We start from the raw sequence: 24,359 nt of genomic DNA, 5'->3' as shown, positions 1-24,359 counted from the left end.
AAACCTGTTTGGGATTCCCTCCTTCCCTCTCTCTCTGCCCCCCCCAACTTGTGTGCTCTCTCGAAATAAATAAACTTAAAAAAAAAAAAAAAAAAAAAGCTGAGTCTACCAGAGGTTTTCCTGGGTAGAACCTTCAAGAGTCAGTAAATTTAGGGCATCCTGTGGCCCAATCCTGATTTTTTCTTTTTGTAAGAAGGAGTTCTCCGAGGCTAGAATGACAGCATAACCCGTGGCGTCAGTCACGGGGACCAGAGGAGCCTTGATCAGTAACCGTGAGGCCCGCTGCACCCACCTGTCCTCTGTGTCCCTTCGTGCGGTGACCAGTGGTGGGTCCCATCTTTTCTGGGCTGCTCCGTGCTGCTCTCCTGGCTCTCGCCGCCCGGAGCGTGGCCGCCTCCTGCGGACGGGGCAGCCCTCCCATCCACGTCTTCGATGTTGCCTGTACCATGCTGGCCGGCGTTACAGCCCTTCCGCATCCTGTCGGGGGAGAGGGACTTCAAGGGCCCTCACCAGACATTTCTACCTGCCCCCCCCCCACCCCTGTGAAAATCAGGATTAAAAAAGACCACACTCTACAAGTGAGCACCACACTTGGGATGCAGGGGAGCGGGGGAGGGGTCTGCTCCCCAGATGCCAGTGCCTGAGAAATGAACGACACATCGGGATCCACATGCTGCGGCCTTGACCTTCTGAAAGAACCCTGGGCTTCGAGGCCTGAGATCTGGAGCTCTGCCATACTTGGGCCAAACTGCCTAGAATTCATCCCAGCTAACCAGAGCCATTATCCCAAGCAGAAAGGCTTATTGGTTGGAAGCCGTGTGCTGGGGGAGTTCAGGCCCCAGCCCCATAACAGATGTACAACAGCTACTCCTGCAGACCCATAACCCGTGCCACTCTGCACGAGCACTGTGCACGAACTCTGTGCAGGAGTGCTGTGCCCGAACGTTGTTTACGAACGCTGCATACAGATGCTCTGCGTGATCGCCGTGCACGAACGCTGCGCGCGAACGCCGTGCGCGAACCCTGCGCACGAACGCGGTTTATGAACGCCGTGACGAATGCCCTGCACAAACGCTGTGCGTGAACGCCGTGCACGAACGCCAGCCAGACCTCAGCCTCAGCAAGTGCGAGGGACACAGATTCTCATCTGCGTGAGGTTTCCCTGATTCGTCATCCGAGACTGCTCAGGGAAACAAATGATCTGTTAGGCCACACGGGAATAGCGGTTTTAATCACACAACAGTGAAATTCTAACCGCAAGTGGGGGAGCTCTCCCCGCCCCCCCCCCCCCCAACGTCTGGATGAAGGCCTTGGTGGTAAAAACCTACCTTAACCACTTGGTTCGGAACCACGTCCTGATGCCGTCCAAAGTGACGGGGCCGCTCCAGACGCTCTGCAGCTGCCTGTGGGTCCCTAGATAGGACGTGGTTAGTGGGGAGACGTACATGGGGTACCCCAGGGGCTGGTCACAGGAGGAGTTAATCAAGTTTCGGAGGACCTGCTTGTTGTTCTGGATGCTTCCGCGCTCCGGGTTGCGGTTGCGAAGGAATATGAGCTCTTGCTGCTGCCCGGCCCAGAGGCCGCGGACACATTCTTTGTTAACCTGCAGGCGAGGGAAGGAACGGAGACAAAAGCAGATGGTGGCATGTGTTTTCAGTCTGTTGATTTTAACCTACGGAGAGCGACCGGGGCTATGGGTCTGAGTATCTGTGACCACAGGACTTTGGCCTAAAGCTGTTTTCGCAGTCAAGCCGGAGCCGCGGGCAGTCCTGTAAGATGGGTATGATGCCACTTTCATGGGGAAACAGGGCGAATAAGAAAGCTGTTGCTTTGGTCCAGTGGTTCGAAGCTATACAAAGAAAAGAAACACTGGTAAGAAAGCCCCCAGGTCCAGGGATAGGTTATTACAGAAAGTTCTGGAACTTTGGCGAACTGGAAAAGTGTTTAAAAACAAGGCAGATCCTGACCCTCATCTACACGCGTGTCTACCAGGACTCCTTGCCAAAGCCCTTGTGGACACACTGGTTCTCACAGGCTCGAGGGACCCTGGCCCCTTTGCCCACCTCCGCTCCTCCGAGACTGTGTCCCTGAGACGTGACTGCTGGTGCCAGCCGGGAGGTAGGGCCACTGTACCTTGATCACCTTGAAGCTCAGGAAGGTCCTGTGGAGCATGATGACCTTGTACTCGTCGGTGCCCTCGTCCACCACGTGACGCAGGGTGAGCAGCTCCTCCTTGTTGGACAGCACGGCGCCCCTCCAGGCCGGGTCACCCTCGTGGCAGATCACGACTTTCTTCTCGAAGGACTGGATGGCCTCATAGAGGACCCCTGGGTCTTCATATTCATCGGGGCAAGTGAACTGGTCCTGGGGGGGAAAGAGGTCCACGTGCGGGCTCGGGGAAGACCAGCGAGCTGATCCGTGGGTGAGTGACCACATGGCGACTCGGCCGGTGACCCGAAGGGCCAAGTCCACTCCGCGTGGACTCTCTTCCCACACTCCTTCTGAATCCCGACGGGGTAGAGGACATGTCCTCGTCCCATTGTCCTAACCGCTGGAACGTGCCTAGGGAAACGGCTTTCGGCCTTAGGTTTCTCTGCCTTTGCAATACAGTTTGGGTACTTCTGAGATGTCATTGTCGGTGGCCAGCTCCCCTTCTCTGTCCTAGCGGGACATGACCACCCCCCAGCAGCTCTTGCACACCAATCACCACCACTGAGGTCAAGAATATCTGGACGGCCTCGATGCTTAGTTACACGCCCGCTCACAAACGTCATGCCAAGAAAAGGGACCATGTTTTTGAAAAAGGCTTTTTCCCCCATCATGTTTCAGGCTTATCCTTTTATAAAAAATGGATTGTTGTTTTGGTTTTTACCTGGTGAAGCTTCAGGGACATCCTGATGGCCGGGGCGACAACTTTATGCAGAAGGTCCATGTCGGCAAATACCCACTCGTCTCGTGCTGTTATTCTAAAGTCACCTTTGAAGAGGGTGTGAAGGCCATACAGGAAAGAGTCCAGGCTGAAAAGCAAAGTCCAAGTTACTCTTTGTTCCCATTGAACAGTGTTCAGAAACCTGTCGCTTTGAGCAAGGTCTGAGCCCCCCATCTGTCACGCCAAGAAGGACCTTCCAGCCTTTAAAAGCCTGAGCAGCCCAGAGTGTACCGCTGCCCGGCCAGAGCCTGCGCCCAGACCCGCACCCCCACCCCGACAGCCGGGGTCATGGTCAGCCTCAGTAGCTGTGGGAGCCACCCCAAGCCACTCGTGCTTGATGTCTGAGTGTGACGGTGCAGGCCGTGGTCACCGCGAGCCCCCACATGCAGGTACTCTATTCCAGGAGGCCCAGCGGTGACCTTCTTGGGGGGTGACTGACAGGGCCACCTGGGGACCATTCTCCTTTGCGTTTGTCAAGGTCTCCTCCAGGTTAGGTCGCTCATAATAAAAACTGGATTCTACCACAGGATGCAGAGAAAGCAACAACACCCGTCGGAATCCCGAATCGGTCATTTGGATTGTCTGAGCACTTCCGTTCCCCAGTCGCGCCCTTTTGTGAATGGCTGCTGGAAATGGAATACGGGGGAGGGTTAGAATGAACGGCCAAAGGGTTTTTCAGGATTATCCAGGTTTTCACGTTTCTGAGCTTTTCCTGCTCTGCTTCCGTTTCCTGCACATAATTGAGCATTGCCTGGACCCAGGACACATGGCTTGCCCAAGGGAAATCTTTCACGGTCTGGGTCCTTTACATCTTGGATGAACGTCAGGAACCCGGGTTTGGAAAGGCGATGGATCCCACATAATGGGGACAGGAAGAGGTGTTCTTCCTCTCTCCTTTATTTCCACTCACATCCTCCATCACAGCCACCCCGAACGACCCTGGCCTCTCACATCCCTGAGAGGTAGTTATGAGGCAAGTACAAGAAACAGCAGTCCTGATAGGGCTGAACTGGGACAGAATGAGCAGGAGAATGTGTGAGAAGGAAAATCTCTGAGGATGGCCGCTCATAAGGATTTAATGAGTTGGCTCACTGAGCAAGACTTTTGATTCAACGCAGCACATTAGACCTGCACGTCAGGGAAATAGTTCCACTGATTGCTATTTTAGCATTTCGTTGCAAAATGTACCGCTCGCATTAATTTCCTTCTGGAACCCTCTTGAGAGGGACGCCGTGGCTTCGAGTCAGAGCAGACTGTGGGAAACGGAAGCAGCCAGGGTCTAGGCAGGTGGGGGCTTGGGGTGCTGTGGCTTGGAGGAGCCCAGAACCTTCCAGAAAGAGTTCCAGCAGGCAAGCCTTCCCAAAAGGCTCTCCCTTCACAGAACAAAGACTTCCAGGGGCTGTGGGCTCAGTGGCCACCTGGGAGGCACCAATGGGGGAGGCACAGGACAGCAGGGCCGAGCACAAGTTTTACAGTGACGAGTACTATCTGCTGTCAGCTGAAAACCGCCGAAAATGCCCCCGTCACCAGATGAGAGCTAAGCCCTGCAAAGGAACAGCTAGATGGCAGAACACGGGTGGGTTTTATCCCGGAAAGGCTGCCTACACACCCAGGAAGAGAAAACACTCCTCCAGACGCAGGGATGGGGGTGGCGGCAAAGGAAGTTTACGGGGCTCGCCCAGACACCCAGAGCAGCGTCTGCAGAGAAAAGAGCAGAGCAAGGAGTTCAAGGCGCCAGCATCTTGTTTCCCAGAACATGTACATGGCAGCCACAGGCTGCTTACTTATCAGGACGGAAAGCGGGAAGGCCCCCAACAACAGATGCTTTGCTCGTCATTTCTCTTTTTGGAGAAAAATGACACTGTGGCACGTAAGGCTGTTCTTTTCCAGTGATCCTCAATGCAGAAGGCAAAGCCTGAACCGGCATTTCCCCGGATTGGGGGGTCTTATCCCTCGCACCTTAAAGGTAAAGGCATCCTAAAAGAAAGGTGTTTCATTACCTGCCTTTTATCCTCCAGAGAATGAAGGGGAGGGAGGCAGAGGGATGTATCGAGCGGGGGGAGGGCTTTCGGGGGAGGGGGCAGAGAGCGCGAGGTCTCCAGGAGGCCTGCAGCATGTTTCTGATTTGGACCGTCATAGGGCTTTGTCTTTTTCAGATTCCGCTGAGAGATGACGAGCCCCCGCCCCGCCGCCAGGCCAACAGCTGGAGTAGACAGTCAGTCAAGGTTGACCTTCATGGGGATAAACAGCCACCCCCACCCCCATCCCCTGTGGTCCTCCCCCCCACCCCCCCACCCCACCTGGGATCATCCTGTCCTGTCACAGAATCTGTTGGCCGGGCAATCGCCAGCGCAGGGGTTGCTGTGTCCAGCTGTGTGGGGTGAAGCCGGGGACAGGTCAGAACAGGTTCCAGAAGAAACCTGACACGTGTATGGCCGTGTGTTAAAGACGCACACCCACACGCACACAACCAAGGCCGTGGTGCCAACATAAAGCACCGGCTTCCGTGGCCCTAAAGACATGCCAAAATCTCAATAGAAACCCCACTAGAAAAATATTATTCCTTCTCACGACGGCAAGTAGCTGGTACCTGAGCACATCTTCTTTTTAATGGAAAAGACCTGTATATGTGGCTGAGGTTGTAACACCATACCTCTCGACCCGAGAGCAAATGTCTGGTCCTGCCCCTGCACCTGACTCCATCAGAGGGGCCGGGTCTGCACCGCTTCCCGCTTGGCCCTGAGCCACTCTCCGGCAGGGCTCGATCCCCGCTCCGCAGGGCGGGGACTAGAGTAATGAGCTTGCCGTTTTCACTACGTGTGCATTCATGCACGTGTGTGTGCCAACGTGCACAGATGTCCCAGCCTCTGCCTCACAGGGACTCTGCCATCCCAGCAGACGCCAGCGACCGCAAGGCTGGGTCTCAGTGATCTTCCGCTCGTCCAAACTCCTGTTGTCCTCGCTGCTGATACTCTACCTCACGCCGGGCCCAAGGCTTACGCGTTAAGTGGTCCAGCCCATTTCAGCATCCTCCGCCATCGCCTTACAAGGACAATTTGAGGATGGCCAGTTGAAGCAAAGGCTGTTTGCACCGTCTTGGAACTCGGCTTTATTCACAGAGGCATCCTCTTGGCTCTGCTCTAGCCCGAAGTTCCTTTATCCTCCCCTCTAAGCCCCACTTTTGCTCACACTGACTGGACCAGCCCAGCTCTCACCTGCACCCTCGCTCACTGGTTCTCAACTGCCAGCAATCTGGACCCCTGGGGGACATCTGGAGATGTCCTCATGTGTTACAACCGGGTCGGGGGTGCTGGCGTGCTGTGGTGTCTCGTGGGAAGAAGTCAGGCAGGTTCACGGCCGTGAGGCACGGGCTGGTCCCCACAACAAGGAACCACGCGACCCACACGCTCACAGTACCTCTGTTGAGCCGAGAAGGCTGCTCTTTCGGGGAAAGAGGACAGCTGGAGTTCGCGGATTTTCAGTTTTGGACAATGGGGTCATTATCTGGGATCTAGCCTTGATGCATTTTAGCACTCAGAGGGAGACGGCTTTAAGGCTGGGGTCGTTTCTGCAGGACTCACAGTGGGCTCCCCAGAACAACGACTGATTTGTTCACTTGAGCCCATTTCCAAACAGGCCCCTGCACTATGTGTTTACAGATCAGCACGGCGAAGAGCCTTCTGGTACCTTCGCCATAAACGGAGAGCTTGGAGAACATATGCGAACAATTAAGTGTGATTTGCAGGCTGGGCTTCCGATGCTTGATTAGTCACGGGGCTGCGGAAGGAGCCCCGCCTGTTTGCCTCGGTCTGTATTCCAGACCCAGAGAGCATGTCCACACGGAGAGCAAAGCACACCTTATGGGCGCTTTCTTCCCTCCGTGCTATTCGGCCACACGCACTGGCATCACGGCTGATTCCATCAGCCCTGGCCACGTTCTCCTGCTAAAGACTCCCCCCCCCACCCCCGACAAGAACAAACAAACATGGTCCAGTTGCCCAGTGAGACAGAAAGATGGGGACGATTTCCATTTTTCTGCTGGTTTGTGGATTACTAAGCGCTTTTCATCCCATCATCTCGTCTCATTTTCATGGATGCCTGCACAATTTCGATTATTATAACCCTCTTCTGTAAGAGGAAACAGGCCAGCAAGGATGAGAAAGAGGCAGGCGGGAACAAATGTTCAACATCTCATCGCGCTGAGGACGCGTGGGAGCAAAGCCACGGCTCCCCTCCAGCTACCCACCTGGCCAGAAACCCAGACTTGCTTTGAGACTGTGTAACTGGAAGATGTGTGTTCGAATGAACTAACCTCTGTACTCCCCCCACACCTCACCATCCTGAGGTCAGTCACCAGCCATTTTCAAAAGTTTAAATTGGTGCATACATTCAGCACACGCCCCGCATCGATGGCGTATTTATAATTCCTTCGTGGATTCTTTACCCAGGAAGCTAGTCTACCGGCTCTGGAATCAAACCAACCCTTGGTTTGGATCCCAGCTACCTCCCACCTGGTAAAGAGCGCTCCGAAAGAAAGCAGTGGTGTCCCTCAGGTAGGGCCAACGTGCTTTACTTGGTTTTAGAGTTCAAGTACCGCACAGGGGCACCTGGGTGGCTCAGTCGGTTGGGTGTCCGACTTCGACCCAGGTCATTGATCTCCTGGTTGAGAGTTCGAGCCCCGCGTCAGGCTCTGGGCTGACAGCTCAGAGCCTGGAGCCTGTTTCAGATTCTGTGTCTCCCTCTCTCTCTCTTCCCCTCGTCTCTCTGTCTCCCAAGAAATAAATAAATACTTAATCAAAAAAAAAAGTTAGAGTTTAGGTACTGCACAGAGGGGCAGCATATGGCCCAGAAGGGCTGGAGGGATGCCTAGGCTTCAATTTTGGCTCTGATACTTGTTGTTATTGGCAAGTCCCTTGTCCTCATTATCGTCTCTTTCGTTCTGTGTTTATCTTTAGGATCAAGCTTGTCCAGGTATATGTGGGGGCCAGGTGGGGGCTTGCTAGGATCTCTTCACATGGGGGACTGGGTGCACAAGTATGGTTTGAGGACAGTGGACATGTGTCAGTGGGGGGAGGGGACAAATACACCCCAGTGCCCCGCATTCATCTGTCCTCTGGGACCCATGCCTGAGTCCTGAACGAAACAGAGGACACGTCCAAGAGCGCGGGGTGGGGGTGGGGGTGGGGGCGCACTGAGCACAGGGTGGCGGCAAATCCCACAGGAAAGGGCCCTGGGCCAGCAGGACGGGGCAGGGGGTGGCGCAGAGGGAGGCGCAACCCTGAGCACCGACCACAGTGAGCTTCGGGGGCCGTGAGTCCCATCGGCAGCTCTCCACAACACAGGCCTGCGGAGGAAAAGCCGTCAACAAAGGGAGCTTAGGGGTGTGAGGAGGGAAAGGTGGGTGCCGTGGGGTAGCCCAGCTGCCCCAGGGAAACACCCACACGGATGGGGGTGACCTGAGGAATTCCTGCAGAGGGGACAGAATTAGCGGTGGCAGAGAGCAGTGTCAGCAGCAGGAGTCTGGAGACTGGGCAAGACTCCACCGTGGTGAATCACCACGCCGGTCACTTCTCCGCGCGTCGGTTTTTCCGGCTGTAAAATGGGGCCAATAACCGTACTGCCTCATCCTCCGTCAAGCCTTCTTACTTGACATCAACTCGCGTCAAGTGCTGAGCACCGCCCCCAGTACATACAGAGCAAGCACATTGTAAACGTTCACTGCTGCCATTATCCTCATTTCAGCATAAGCTTCAGATACAAACAGAAGGATGTTCACACCGCAGAATCCCGCCTAATAACTGGAGAGCAAGGGTGCGGCCTCCAGTGTTGCTGTTTCAGATGAATTCCAAACAAATTGTGGAAGAGTAATTCCCAAGCGAGAAATAAGTCAAAGGCAAGCTTTGACGAGAAGCTTTTCAAAAACACATTTGACTTCATGACGTTTGAACACCCAATAGTTCTGTGCTCCCTCCAGCCTCCCTATCGATGGGGTCAACTGTCAGTGTCCCGTGCCAGTGTTTCCCAAGCCTGGCCCCGAGGACCCGAGGAGTCAGCCACAGGGCAGCTGTTCAAAATCAACCAGAGATGTCCTGACCCAGTTCCTGGAGATCCTCAGTGGGTGGTTTGTGATGGGACCTGGGGTCTATGTTCTATGTTCTGATCGATCTGCCCAAGTAATCTTGAGATTTGGGGCTCAGGGGACCAGAGAATCTGGGTGTCTCCTAAAGAAGTCCAGCCATCAGAGAAGCTACGAAGCTGACCACAGAGTGGAACCCATACACCAGGCCAGGGCAGAAGACCTCCCCGAGCAGTCTTACAGTTTAAGGTCCCAGGAATGCTTGCTTCTTTTTCTGGGCTATAAATTCTTTCCTATGTTCAAACTTACGTGTTTTCTACATGCTCCAAGATTCTGATTTCAGCTGGATGACCTGATTTTAATGGCCTCCCGCACAGGGCTTGACATAGCGCACCCACGGCTGGCTTATTTGCCTACTGTTTTTCATGACTACACTGATCTTGGGGTTCTCTATCCTCTTGGAACCCTAGTCTGCTCCCAAGAGCCAGTACAGTTTCTTCCTCAGGCAAACATAGTGCTGCTATAAAATGCCACCATCTTTTCGCCTTTATCTCTATAAACGGAGCACCTGTCAGGCTCCACTTGCCGCCTTCCATGTACTTGAAGACCATCGTCAAGCTATCTCTTAGCTTGGGGCCAGTGAAACTATTTGGACTTCCTGTGAAGGCATCCTTTGATGTATGTGTGCCTTTCTGCAGTGGGAGACCCAGTTCTTCAAAGAAGATAGGTCTCAAACACCAAATCTCAAAAAATTACCAGGGTTTATTTGGAACCTCCACACTAACCCATTCTATCTCCAAAACACATCAACATTTTAAGACATTGTATTTTTTGTGGTCTTTGCTCGCTTGTATTCAGCTCCTCATTTAAGGTTTCGCCAGGCCCCAGCCCCCACCCCAATGTGCAAAGGCTTGCTGCTGGCCTCTTTCTCCTCCCCCGACCCCTCCCATTCCACAGCCTCCTCCAGGAAGCCCTCCAGTCTTCCCTTCCAGGCTCTGGAAGAGCAGGGGCAAGCCTACCCCACTAAGGTCCAGCAATAAAGTGCCTGATGTAGAATGAGGGGACAGAACCCAGGCAACACAGCTCCCAGCCCCCTAGAGCCCTCCCAGACCCAGCTGAGGGGAGGCCCTTGGACGACTCCAACACCTGCAAAGGGGCTACATGAAACCCCAGTTTGGCTGGGATTCCCCCTTCTCAGCCCCAAAGTCTCCTCCAATAGGTAGAAAGCCTCACTGCTGGATGCCAGTGAGAAAAGGGGGCCTAGCTCTTTAAGAGCCAAACTAATGGCAGCTGAGTGGAGGGACTAAGAAAACAGCTGAAGGTTTATCCCTTTCCTGTTAGATTTCCCCCAAACTCTGTGGGAGTTTGCGCAAAAATACCCTTAAGTTTCCAGAAGGAGGTGAGGAAGGGAACTCCAGTCCCCCAGGGATCTGAGCCCCCCAGTAAAGGGTGGTGATTGGAGGGGTCCAGTCTCAGGGAGGACAGACCCAAGAAGGTCAATGGGGAAAGGGGGAGGGGGTCTCAGACTCCACGTTAAACCTGACACAGGCAGAAGGGCGACCAGAGAGGGGGCAAGGGTTTTGTCCAAAGTCACTCAGGGCACAGCCAAGACCCGGATGCTGGCTCCCACTTCTAGGATCTCCACACCCACCCCGGATGGCTGGGCCTGGCCTCCAGACAGCCCCACTCCATGGAGCTTCTCTTCTCCCAGGCATCATTCTCAATTTAGTCATTCTCGCTAACTTTGCATGTATATATTTTTATTTCTCGAGGACTGTCCATCAGAGCTGTGTCACTGTTGTAAAGTCAAAAATATGTCCCCACTAAATCTATCAAATAAAGTAGAGCTTGTGACTTATGCTAGGCTGCTGTATAAGACCCATCTGGGGCGTCAGGGTTCAAAAATCATCTGTTAGCTCTTTAACATTAAGTATGTGAGAATGACCTGTGCATAAAGTACACCTAAGGGAGTATTCCTGATTTTAAAATTATGCAAGAGGGGCCCCTGGATGGCTCAGTGGGTTAAGTGTCCGACTTCGGCTCAGGTCATGATCTTGCGGCTTGTGGGTTCGAGCCCCGCGTCAGGCTCTCTGCTGACAGCTTGGGGCCTGGAGCCTGCTTTGGATTCTGCGTCTCCCTCTCTCTCTGCCCCTCCTCCACTCATGTTCTCTGTCTCTCTCAAAACAAATACATTTTAAAAATATTTTTAAAAAATTATGCAAGAGTATATTGTGTGCATGCTCAGACGCACACATGAAGGTCATGGGCCACTCATACTTTGAACGTACATGTAACTATATAGTAAATAAAATATTAGCAAGTTGAACCCATAATTGTATAAAAAGAATAATATATCATGACCAAATAGAGGTTATCCTAGAATTTGCAGGCTATTTCAGCATGAAGACCTCTATGAATGTAAGTCATTACGTTAATAGTTTCAAGGAGAAGAAGATCATCTGATGCCTGACCCCACATTTTAAAATAATTCAGCATCCTTTCCTGATAAAAGCTTTATCTAGCAATCTAGGAAGAGGAAGAAACTCCCTGGCTTGATAAAATGGTCGGTTGGAAGGCTGCAACAAACCTTACTTTTTAATGCTAAAATATTACTCTCATTCCCTGAAACATCTGGATTAAGGCAAGGATGCTGTGGTGGGCAGAATAACGGGCCCCCAAAGATGTCCATATCCTACCACCTGCAACGCGTGAATATGTTACCTTAAACACTGGAAGGAAATTTTGCAGATGTGATTAAATTAAGAGTTTTGAGAAGGGGAGATTATCCTGGACTATCTGGGTGAGCCCAATGTACTCAGAGGGATCCTTGTGAGTGAAAGGAGGAAGCAGGAGAAGTAGAGTTGGAGTCAGAGAGAGATTGAAAGATGCTGCACTCCCAGCTGGAAAGATGGAGGAAGGGCAGCCTCTAGAATAGGCAATGGATTCTCCCCTCAGAGCCTCCGGAAGGAACACAGCCCTGCAGACATCCTGACTGTAGCCGAGCGAACGCCATTTTGGACTTTTGATCTCCAAAACCGTAGGGTAATTATTAACTTCTGTTGCTTTAACCCACCAAGTTGGTAGTAATTCGTTATAGCAGTAATAGGAAACTAACACAGATGCCCACTTGAACAGTGCACTGGGGGGTCACGGCCAATGTAATAAGAAAAAGGATTAAGGATAAATATTGGGGGGTGGGGGAATGCCAGAATTGTCATTATTTGCAGATATGTCTTTCCACCAGAAAATCAAAGAGAATTAATTGGAATATTATGTTTATAATAGAGTTCAGTAAAGGCACCCAAAATAAGATCAAATTTAAAAAAATTACTGGGGCGCCTGGATGGCTCAGTCGGTTAAGCACCCGACTTCAGCTCAGGTCATGATCTCACGGTTCATGAGTTTGAGCCCTGCATCAGGCTCTGTGCTGTCAGCTCAGAACCTGGAGCCTGCTTCAGATTCTGTGTCTCCCTCTCTCTCTGGCCCTCCCTCGCTCACACTGTCTTTCTTAAAAAATAAACATTAAAAAAATTTTTTAAATAAAAAAGAGAAATCACTTTCCTGTATATCAGCAGTGACCAATTAAAAATGTGACAGGAAAGATTCTATTCCTAATCACAATAAACCTATAAAGTATCCAGAAATAATCCATCCAGAGATTATAAATCTCAAAGAAAAAGAAAATTTTACCAAAAGACATTTAAAAAACTGAATGATCACAAAGATACACCATGTTACTGACTGCTGTTTATTTTCTTTCTCAATCTGTAAATTCCAGACAATATCCATCAAAATTCCAGCAGAGGTTATCATAAAATGTAATTCTGAATTTCACCTGAGGAGAACATGAGCGAGAATAGCATCCACCACAAAACAGCAAGAAAAAAGTAAAAACAGGAGGACTAGGCTTATCAGATATCAAAACTTCGTATCACTCTAGTAAACCAAACGGTTTTGTTATTAGAGAGATTGATCACTTTAAACAGAAGTGTAAATCCAGAAGCATACCACCTATGACTGGGAATGTACAATGTAGCATACGGCAAAAGTGGTATTTTAAGTTAGTGGTGTTTTTAACTAGTGACCAAATCACTAATGAGAAACTACTTAGCAAATGGTATTGGACTATCAGCTATCCATTTGGGGGAAGAAAATGGATCCCTATCTCTCATCATGTATGAAAATATATGTGAATTTGTTGTGAGCCAGTAGTCGAGGGGGCTCATTCTCCAACACGTACTACTACTTGTTGGCCCAGGCCATTCCCCAAGGCTGTGTTTTCAGCGAGCATCCTTGAGGGATGAAATGACAACTTTTTCCGCTAAGAAAAGGTTGGTTCCCTAAGCTCAATGAACATCTCTGGTCAGGGAAAACAGGATCTGCATCACCCCTGTGGGCCTTGGGGGCAAGGGGAACTGAAAGTAACACACTAATGCTCATGCTGCCACTGCGCTACGAGAAGCAAAGTCCTTTGTCTCTGACCCAGGAGTCTCGTATCCTCCGACAGAGTCCATAAAAATGTAACAAGGTAGGAAGAGTAAAATCAAATCCTAAGACTTGACAGGATGCAAAAACTCAATGGAAAGAAGTAAAAATATACAAGTATCAGAGGAAAATGGAGGATACTATTTTTATATCCTGGAAATAAAAAAAAAAAAAACAATTTTAAGAAAGACACAAAATCCAGAAATTATAAATTAAAATTTTTAAAAAGTGTGCCGTAGGTAAAAATAAGTCAAGTGCACCTTGATAGAAAATATTTTTAACATATATAAATATCTTTTTAAAGTTTTTTTTAAAGTTTATTTATTTTGAGAGAGAGAGAGGGAGAGAGAGAGAATCTCAAGCAGGCTCTGCACTGTCAGCATGGAGCCTGATGCAGGGTTTGATCCCATGAACCGTGAGATCATGACCTGAGCTGAAATCAAGAGTCAGATGCTTAACCGACTGAGCCACCCAGGCACCCCTTAAAGTTTTTTTTTAATGTTTATTTATTTATTTGTTTTCAGAGAGTGCGCACATGTGTGTGAGCAGGAGGAGAGGCAGAGAGAGAGAGAGAGAGAGGGAGAGAGAGAGAGAGAGAGAGAGAGAGAGAGAGAGAATCCCAAGCAGGCTCCATGTGCCCGATGCTAGGGCTCGATCTCATGAACCATGAGATCATGACCTGAGCTGAAGCCAAGAGTTGGATGCTTAACCGACTGAGCTACCCAGGTGCCCCAATAAATATTAATATCTTAATAGGAGAATACTTCTAAATATCATTAAGAGCCTAATAAAAATAGGTAAAGCATATACATGGGCAGTGGGAAATTGACAGAAAAAAAAATACGTCACCAATAAATATGTAAAATGATCCTTACCCTCACTATGAATAATGGAAATGCAAATTAAGATGAGAATGAGATAATTTTTCACCCAGGAGACCAGAAAAATTAAAGATTGAATATCTGGCATTAGTGAGGATATGGCCAAGCGCTCTTGGCTGGATTACAAACTGGGGCAGCATTACTGGACAGCAATTTGACTCTATCTATAAAAAATTACACTTAAACATTTTTCTTGAGCTGTGGAATCTTTTTTTTTTTTTTTTTTTTTTTGCAAGAAAAACCATTTATTGGATTCTAGCATATACAGTGTAGAGCAGAGCTGTTCGGCTGAGGTAGAGGTGGGGGCCCTGCCACGGTCCAGCCTCCCCTCATACTGCATCCCTCCCCACTCCCCATGACACACCCGATGAAGTCAGAACTTCACGGCCATCAGGCCCCCAAAGCCGTTGGCCCAGGGCAGAGTGTCAGTTGCCTTTAGTCATCAGAGATGGCATTGGAAGTATGCTGCAGGATTTGGCTGTGGTAGGGGACCTCTTAGTAAAAGGAACTGGTCCCAGATAATCCAATCTTCCCCCAGAGTACCGAGAATATGGTTCCCAGATTTATCTCATCACTATAAGCAGAGCTGATGCGGGAGTAGGAGAAATTGTTTGAAACAAAGAAAATCCCATCAAAACCGGGTTTAAAACAAGCAGCTGGCGAGCCTGGTGCTTTAATCAAGGAAGAAATAAATAAAGCAGACCAAGCAAGAAACACCTGGATGGGGAATATCTGAACAAGTCACACAAAGAGCAAGATGGAAGAAGTCTTTGAAAGTAGCTTAGGGAGGAACTAAAAGAATAAATCCTTGAGGCATTTTATTTGCAGTTTGCAAAGAAAATTCGGATTATTATTATTTTTTTAAACCGACTTCAAATGGGTCAAACAGAAGATCAGCTGCCTGGAGGCTATGACTATCTGAAGACGCATTTTGTGATTCCAGAATCTTCTGAAGCCCTTCCCCAACCGCACTATTTAGTGAAGAGCCCCTTGCAGCAGCCACATCATCCTGTTTTACGAAGCCCACACACAAGCTTTCTGCTAGGCTTTCAATCATCAAATTTGGCCCCAGACGACCCCAGAGGAAACTGTCGGGGTCTACAGCATGAGGCTGAGTCAGGCGGGAGAAGCCAGTCAGCTCCTCCCCAGGGTATTCCCTATAACAAGTTCTAACTCCACATCAAAATGGTCAGTCAGTTAGCATTTCTCACCTGTGAAGAACATCGTAGAATTCAGAGATGTGGGAGTTGTGACAATAGCTCTACCTCGGTGTTTACCTTTTCCTGTGCGTGACTCAAGGCTACTGCGTCCAGAGAGAAATGAGGAGATGTGCCCACCATACCACTTCACCCCTCACCAAGTCACACACCGAAACTGATGACACCCTTCCAGAACTTTCCACTGGTAAGGGCTCACAGCCGTCCCCTGCAGAAGGGCATTCGGGAACCGTCAGCAAGTCCCCCTCGACTTACTTAGTGCAGAGGCTGTGAAGGTTGTTAAACCAATACATGCGTGGCTTTTGCCATTCAGAAGCTTGTAACCCAGTCTACACTCGCTCCAGCTGAATACCAAAAGAACCCTTTTGGGTTCCAATTACATATATATATATATATATATATATATATATATATATATATATATGTTGTATGTCAATTATAGGTCAATTTTTAAAAATTTTTTCACATTTATTTATTTTTGAGAAACAGAGTGAGACAAAGCGTGAGCAGGGGAGGGGCAGAGAGAGAAGGAGACACAGAATCTGAAGCAGGCTCCAGACTCTGAGCAAACGGTTAGCACAGAGCCTGATGCGGGGCTCGAACCCACGAACTGTGAGATCACGACCTGAGCCGAAGTCGGATGCTCAACCGACTGAGCCACCCAGGCGCCCCTAGGTCAATTTTTTTAAAAAAGGAGACAACCTTGAGCTATTTACAAACAGAGCAGGAAGATCTGGTAGAAACAGAGTTTGAAAACACAGCTGAGGGCACATCCAGTTAATCAAAGCCCCGCAGAGACAGGGCAGGGTGCGGTCTACACTGGAGCACAGATGTGATGATTTCCTTTTGCAGGAAAAACGGGGAAAGGGAACGGACGTTTTTATTAAGCATTAATTTTGCTAGAGACCAGGCTAGGAAGTTCCTATAAATGGTTTCATTTCATCTTTTCAGCAAATCCATGGCTTGTAACACAGAAGGCCCTGTACCCATAATCCTGGGGTTTTGGCTGTTCTGTATTAGTGGCATTTCCAAATGCAGAACTCCAAAAGGTCACAGTGCTCAAGAAAGCCTTCTTTTGGACCCAGCAGAATTTATTACAGAAGGAACTATCTGTAACTTTAAAATAAAGAAAATGATTGACAAAAATCACTCAGAAACACCGTTGGTGCCGGTACTGTTTCTGCAGGTACCTGAGGGCCATGTTGTGAGCTGCCGTTCCCAGAGCTCGCCTCCCCAGGATGCACAGGGCAAAGGACAGGGTCACTAGAGGGGAGTCCTCATCGCTGTCCAGGTTCTTGGAAGGCTGAAAGAGCAAGGATGTTCATTCAACTCTCTCACACGGGTTCCAATAGGCAAGGACACAGAATCATAAAGGTAGAGTGTCGGGGTGTCGTTCGTCAGCCATTGTGGTCACCGAGTTGACTAGAATACCCCAGGGTCGGGGGACTCTCTGCTTCCTGCAGAGTTTCTCTCGTGCTTGGACGTGGGAAAAAAAAAATTGAAACGAGGAAGCTACTCTAGAGGAGAGGTGGGGCTAACACGTGCCTGTTGACCTAATTCTCTGGAGTTTTGAATATGGCGCTTCAGGAGAAGAGGGTCAGGGCTTACATGCAAATGAATGCCCACCTTAGCGCCGTCCAATGCAGGGGCAAGACGTGTCTATCACGTGCAGGTGAGGGTTTTCTGTTCTCCCTATAACAAGGAGCCCACTGAACTGACCATGAAGTCCACAATCAACAACTAGATTTAAGGGGTCATCCAAAGTCAGCTTAAAAAGAGAGGTGGGGAAGAGGCAGAAGAAAAGAGCCGGAATATCTTTTTGCAGGGCACATGAAACAATTTCAGGAACCACATGAGGAAAGAGGAACACCGCGGTGATAGCTCGGAATACCCGTAGATTCTTTGCACACCTCAGCCACCTGAAGAGGCTAAGCAAGGGTTCAGATATCAGCCCACATTCTCTCTGCTGCACCTGGGAAGGCAGATTCTACCACCTGCTCCTTCTGCGCCCTGTTTTTAATCACTCGCGGAAAGGTTGAGGACCTGGGTTAGTGTTGTAACTTGGTTTGTCCCCTCGAGTCCGCTGGCATACTTCATCACTACTAAGGAGGGTGTATTCATTTTGGATCTACTGTCTCTATCAACAGCATATGGATTCGGCTTTTCAAATCCCAGGAAGCAAAGTCAACGGACTCCCTCCCCTTGCTCCTCCCCCAGCTCCTCCTCCTGGCCGACCCTCCTCCTCTTCTTTCTAGAAGCTGTTGTTGTCCTTGGTTTCATTTCTGAGACGCTGCATTCATCTCCGGAAGTGTCCTCAGCATGTGGGCGATAATGCCCAAGAGACACGACTGCGGAGTGAGATGGGCCATCTTGATGGCTAAACAGATCGGTTGCAGGGCCACAATTCAATACGTTCAGCAAATCCTCCGGATTTCAGCAGAGATATCCTTTGTACAGAAAGCTCCACAAACAGCTCTAAACAAAGAAGTTTCCAGACTTTCAAAGCTATGACAGACGCTTAAAACGGTGCTAACCCTGAGCACAGTATAGAGAGAAATATGCTTTCAAGGCTCCTCTATTGGAGAACGTGGTATGTGAATTCTTCCTTTTAATTTTGTCTAAGTGTTAAATAAACATTTATCCAGATGCTAATGTTCTGTCTACCATACAGTATAAGAGACGGACTTGATAAATGCTCCTTGTTTTTTAAATTTAATTCAGTACCTCCAGCCCCCACCTCCCTGACCTACCTCTTGTCTTTTCCGCGCACAGTACTGAATCCATTCTAGATAAACGTTACAGTAGCTGGCTCGTGTTATCCCCTGGAGACACGGGACGTAGTCATCATCGGTGTTAATGTTGAACATTGCGAGGTCACGCTCAATGTAATGCCACTTCGCAAAAGGCTGCAGGGACTTCAGAAGTGATTCGTTTTTGATCCACAAGAGAAGTTTGGGGGACGTTACCATATAGTATATGATGCTCTGCAGACAGAAAGCAAGATTTTGAGCCCTTAGAGCCATTCGAAAGACGCAAAGACTTCTTATTTATTGTATTTCATAAAGTAAATCAATGTCAGGGAAGTATGAGACATACTTGGTTTCATGGCATTTCCTGCCAGGTTTAATGCTTAGGACTTACTTGAGACATTCTAAAGTGTCCTGTCTTAAGGGTCACCACAGGGATGAGGGAAGTGGGAAGAACAGAACGCTAACAGAATGTACCAGAACAGAATTTCCATGGTGAGGAAGAATGACAGCCAGCCCTACCCCTTCAGAGAGAGACACACGAGAACACCCTCGGGTTACCACAGGCTCCTGTGGAGGCCACGGGTGGCTGATCCTGCTGAAAGACACTGGGGCAGACCCTCTCCCGAGACCCCAGCCAAAGACTGTTTAATGAACAAAAACAACAAAATTCTCAAAAAACGTTTTTTTAATGTTTATTGATTTTTGAGGGGGGGGGGAGGGGCAGAGAGAGAGGGAGACACAGAATCTGAAGCGGGCTCCAGGCTCAGAGCTGTCAGCAGAGAGCCCGATATGGGCCTCGAACTCACAGACCTCGAGATCATGACCTGAACCGAAATCAGACGTTCAACCGACTGAGCCACCCAGGCGCCCCCAAAAACAACAAAACTCTTATGGAAAGTACTTATGATGTAGAATTGTTGAAACACACATGCACACGTAATCCGGGGTGCCCAGACAGTGGACATCTGTGATGCCTTCAAAATAACCCGTGTTTTCCCCTCCATCAGACACTCCACTTCGGAATATCCCAACTGGGGAAAATGCCACCCTCGGGCTTTCTTCTTCTAAGTCACAGCTTTACTGAAAGCCATCTTGCAGTTTGCGAACGAATGCGTCCTTCAGAAAGGCTAGCGCCCGGCCTGGAGAAGTCAAACTGTTGCAGAGAAAACGAAAATCCAACTCGGATGTGGGTGCATCGGCAGCAGGTGGTAGTATACCTTCATTATAGCCTTCTGTACCCTTTATTATCGCAGGCAACTGGAAGGGGTACTCAGTGCCACTGAGGCTGGGGCGGCCCCGGGAACGTGGCTTGTATGTCACCTGGGAATCGCTGCAACAGGGAAGGGCGGCGTCTGGTGCAAAAGAGGCAGCGATGCACGCTCCCTTGGCCCCAAGCCCCGTGGCCCTCTCTGATTATAAAAAGACATTCTTCCCAAGGGAGAAGGCAGAAAGGAAACCACACGGCCCGGACCTGGCCAGGGCGTAGGTGGCTTGACCCCCGTGACTGAGCGGGCAGAGACACACTTTTCCAGGCAGGCTCCTGCCCTCTCTTCTGCTCTTCCCTCCCTTCGGCTGGGACACGAGATCCGGAGCACCAAGGATGGCGCTTGCTGACGAGTGTCCGGTTTCAGGTTATCTGAGGAGTTTGAGCAGGTGAGTGGGTGGACGCACGGGGTCCGTGGATTCGGGCCAAATGACGGCAAAGGCCTGACTCAGCCGTTCTCGGCTGTCAGGACCGACGGCAGCCTGGACTTCGGGAAGGCTAATCTGCGTGCAGCTCACGGCGTGTGGCCTGCCTTCTTTGGGGCATTTTCTCTGTAAGCCTCCCCCACCCGACCCCAAAGTGGTGGAGCGGGGACAATGAAGTCCGCGGTTCACACGCTCTATCGTTCCTGCGGCGCTGCACCCAGGACAGCCCCGTCAGCCTGGAGAAGTCCCTTCAGTATAAGGAGGGAGGGGACAGAGCGGGAAGGAAGAAGGAGGAGGCCACAGGAGGCTGAGTGGGAGGCAGAAAGGACAGAGGCGCGAGTAAAGTCTACTTCTCTTCATCTTTCGGAGATTTCAAACAAGACAATGAGTATAAAGAACTCAGCACGTGGCCTGGCACACAACTTCTATTTGGCATATAAGTCCTTGGATCTAGGACTTACCCATCCAGGGGCTTGAGGCTCAGGGAGTCCGTGCTAGCAGCCCAGGTGAGGGGTGAGGGGTAGGGGTGAGGGAACAGAAGGCATGTGGGGCCGGGAGACCGCTGAGTCTGTGGCGGCCACCAGAGTGCCTTCCAATATTCAAAAATGTCGGTTCTGAATCTGGAGGGTTTTTTTTTTTTTCTTTTAATGTTTATTTTTGAGAGAGACAGAGAGACAGAGTTCAAGCCGGCGAGGGACAGAGAGAAAGGGAGACACAGAATCTGAAGCAGGCTCCCGGCTCTGAGCTGTCAGCACAAGCAGGGCTTGAACTCACGAACCCTGAGATCACGACCCGAGCAGAAGTTGGACGCTTAACCAAGAGCCACCCAGAGGCCCCTGGATCTGGAGGGTTTTCTACGGCCGACTTGCTGGCAGGATGATTTAAAGCTTTTATGAACGTGGGGGGTTTAAACAGCTGACCCAAAGTTACAAGCACAGGAGGATCTGTGACTGGCCAGAGGCAAGGTGTCTCAGCTGACGATTACAAAGGGTACGAAGAAATTGGGTCTGTCTGAACATCTGGCTCTAGCAAACATCTGGTCTGGTCTTTCCCCAATATGTCCCAATCACATGTACCGGATAGGAACAACAAACAAAACTTGGAGGGCGTTTACTTTTTCGTTCATTTCTAGGGAGGAATGAAAATAACCCCCTCGACCGATGAAGTCAGCATAGTTAATGAGGAGTTTGAATCCCAGAGGTTGAAACTTCCTCCTCCAGGTCTGGCAGAACCTCGCAGTGTTGACTTCCCAGTGCTGCCCTGGCTCGGCTCCCCAGTGCACGAGGGGAACCCGCTCCCCTCGCCCCGGAGAAAACACAACACACCCGACGGTGGCAAACCACACTCCATTTCCATTTCGCGTAGGCAGAAATCCTGTCGGGGAGATAGAGTCAACGAACAGTGTGAAATCCTTCCGAATCTGTCAGGATGAAACGGATACGACACTAAGTCGACCCGGTAAGTGAGGACAGGGAGAATGAATGGACGGCATAGAACCATGTGGAAAGCGAGACCTCTTCTGAATTCATCCACCGTATCTGGCTCCTCCAGCAGGGATTCTCCTGGTTTCTCATTTTCATTGTGGATCAGCATATTCTATCAGACAGCTCGTTCTAGGAAGGGGGCCCTGGCAGGCAGACCCACACGTGCGGTCTTCCGCTTCTCATTCTGCAAGGCCAGCGATAAGCGCATCTCCTTTCTGAAAGGCTTGGACAGGAAAGACGGCAGCAGGAAAACCAGGCCCTGGCAGAAAGCGGATTCCTTGACTGCTCCGAGGGTTTTCAACACAAATAAGTGGAGGGGAGCTGGAGGAGGCACCAGAGAAAACCCTCCAGTCGTCAGGAAGGAAATGATTTCAAGTATATTCCTACAGGGTGGGGGAACTGACCCAGTTTATTAGGAGATAAAAAAAAAAAAAAAAAAAAAAAAAAAGAAATCCTTTTGTGTAATGGAAATACTCCACGCCTTTCTTCCTTTCTGATTTGCCTGCCCAATAAAAATAACAATAATGACGACAAAAAGAATGAAACCCAACTCTTGAAACTTTGAGCAATTCAGAATAACAAAGGCAGTCTTGTTCCCCGAGTAACCAAGGTTTTTACCCTCAAAGGCTGTTTCTTCTGTTCTGATAGCCACTGGGTACCCCTGAGATTTTCTTTAACTAGCTCCACGGGGGGACGGGGGCAAGTTCTGAGCTACCCCACAGCACAGGGCGGGCAAGCACTGAGTGCCGCAGGCAGAGAGAGCCCCGCACGAACAGGTCCGTTGATGCTGCTGGGAACTAACCCACCTGCCACCCGACCTGGGCCCCTCCTGAGCACTATTTTGGAATTTAAGAGAATTCTGTTTCTGTTGAGCACAAATATGTCCGTAGTGGTGCCCAAGCTTAGTTGTGTATCAAATCACTTGGGAAATGAGTTTAAAAATACGGGGGCTAGGGCCCCTCCCCAAGCCCACGGAGTCAGAATTTCTGGGTAGGACATGCAAGTCTCTGATTAGCCAGCTTACTCGGGGAGCCTGGTACCAGGGGTCTGCCCCCAGCTCGCGAGCAGCGCCCCGCCAGGTAACGAAGCATTGCGCCGGTGCCTCTCCTACCCCACCTGACACTCCCCCCCCTCTTGGAAAACAGAGTTAAGGGCATTGTTTTCCCACAAACTAAATATTATCTGGCAGGTTCTGGGCGGGGGTGGGGCGGGGGGAGCTCCTTCAGCCTCGGCTGCTTGCACATTATCCTGGACTTGTTTATCAGGAAACTGGTAAACTGTCATTTTAGAAAACATACGGGGGATTGGGAGGCAGGAGAAGAGGAAAGTATCAATCCAATTACCAGCTCAAGGGAGGGGGGCCTCGAAAAGCAGGTCCCGGAGTGGTGCCCCCAAGGCCTCTGGAAAAGCCGAGAGGGGAGACCCTGAAAGGGCACCTCATCCTTTCCCTCTCTCTTCTCTCACTCGTGGCGGCCTGCTGGCTCCATCATGTGTGGCTGGGTCTGCCCACAAGTCTCGCTCACGGGAAGGCTGTTTATGGGGAGCTCCCGATTCACAGAGACGTGGCTCAGGGTTGAACACATCTGGATCTCATCCGCCCGGACTCTATGGCCCGGACCCCGGATCCACATTACCTGGGACCTTTGTTCATTCAGTCCAAAAAGTTCCCTGGATACCTCAACACACAGGTCGCCACACCGAACGCCGGGGACCCAAAGAGGAGTCAGGCGTGCGTGGCTCCCGTGCCGAGGGAGTTGCCGGAAGATGCAGGTGAGGTGAACGCCGGGCAAGGGCCCCGAGGGGGCTTGTGAGCACAGGGAGCATGAGGAGAGAAGGGCAGGAGGAGGAAGTCTGGCAGGGGTGGGGGCGGGGGGTACCGGAATGCGTGTGCAAAGGGGGAGATGGGTGGCAGTGTGGAAACTCTACCGGAAACAACGGTGGAAAGTTCCAGATGGTTTCTCTCTGGGTTCAAGGCGGCTCAGAATGCACTTTCCTAACCCCTCACTGCTGGCACAGGACAACCTTCCGGCCCCTGGGAGACACCAGGAATGTAACGTGGCAGCTTCCAGGAGCATTTCGAGGGGACTGCTGGTGCATGCCCTTGGTCTTCGTTTCCTGTGTCCTGTCCTCCATCCACTGGAGCCTGGGGCTTACCTCTTGGAACATGAAGGGGGGGAGTCACTTAAAATGGTAGGGCTGGCAGCTGGAAGGAACCTGGGTCCCTAGGACTTTCTGGAACAGAGCCACAGAACAGAACCCCTCCGTTCTTCATTCACGTGTGACAGAAACACACTTCTCGCGCCAGCGTGCCACAGTTATCTCGTGACCCCCTAAATCTACCCCCAGTTGGGACGCCGAGTCTGCCCAGGGCTGACTCTGTATGAAAGACGTCTTGCAGCGCAGTTTATAAGGGCCAAGGGAGCAGACCGTGGAATCATGAGACAGGAGGTCACCACTCCCTGATGTGCTTTCCCAAATCTTCCCCGATGTATGCAAGGCTGGGCAAAACAGCCACAGTTCTGCGTGAGGCGGGGCTGTAAATTCCTGCACCCCTTCGGCACACATGAAGGTGGTGAATACAAACCACTAAATCTGTTTTGAATATTCCGCACAGGAAAGGGTCTCACGAACATTTCTCATTACACCTGCCTTGGGGTGTGATACTCAAGAATTATTTAACCTTCTGAACTCTTTACAGTCTGTCTTCTATTTCCTGTAAACTTGAGCAGTATTGACGCACACGTGGGGCGCTCCTCGGTAGCTACTCCAAATTTCTAAACGTCTTTCTTTTAGTTGGTTGAGACTCCTGAAGCTTCAGGCACCTGTGTTATCTGCCTACTTTGTATTT

At 50.4% G+C, this 24,359-nt stretch overlaps 1 protein-coding gene across 4 annotated transcripts in view; it reads right to left on the bottom strand.

Moving 5' to 3' along the window:
• Window positions 1-24,359, bottom strand: part of PCNX2 (pecanex 2) — a 302,310-nt gene that overhangs the window by 11,907 nt on the left and 266,044 nt on the right. For all 4 annotated transcript variants that reach the window (XM_045437338.1, XM_045437341.1, XM_045437340.1 and 1 more), the window contains exons 27-32: window positions 18,339-18,572; window positions 16,779-16,891; window positions 2,873-3,017; window positions 2,134-2,364; window positions 1,329-1,603; window positions 293-477 (exon numbers count right to left, since the gene is read on the bottom strand). In XM_045437338.1, the coding sequence (XP_045293294.1) occupies window positions 293-477; window positions 1,329-1,603; window positions 2,134-2,364; window positions 2,873-3,017; window positions 16,779-16,891; window positions 18,339-18,572 (1,183 nt within the window). The remainder of the gene's footprint in view (window positions 1-292; window positions 478-1,328; window positions 1,604-2,133; window positions 2,365-2,872; window positions 3,018-16,778; window positions 16,892-18,338; window positions 18,573-24,359) is intronic.

Source organism: Leopardus geoffroyi, chromosome D2, assembly GCF_018350155.1.
Source record: "Leopardus geoffroyi isolate Oge1 chromosome D2, O.geoffroyi_Oge1_pat1.0, whole genome shotgun sequence".
Classification (NCBI taxonomy): Eukaryota; Metazoa; Chordata; class Mammalia; order Carnivora; family Felidae; genus Leopardus; species Leopardus geoffroyi.
This window is presented reverse-complemented; position numbering and strand designations above follow the sequence as displayed.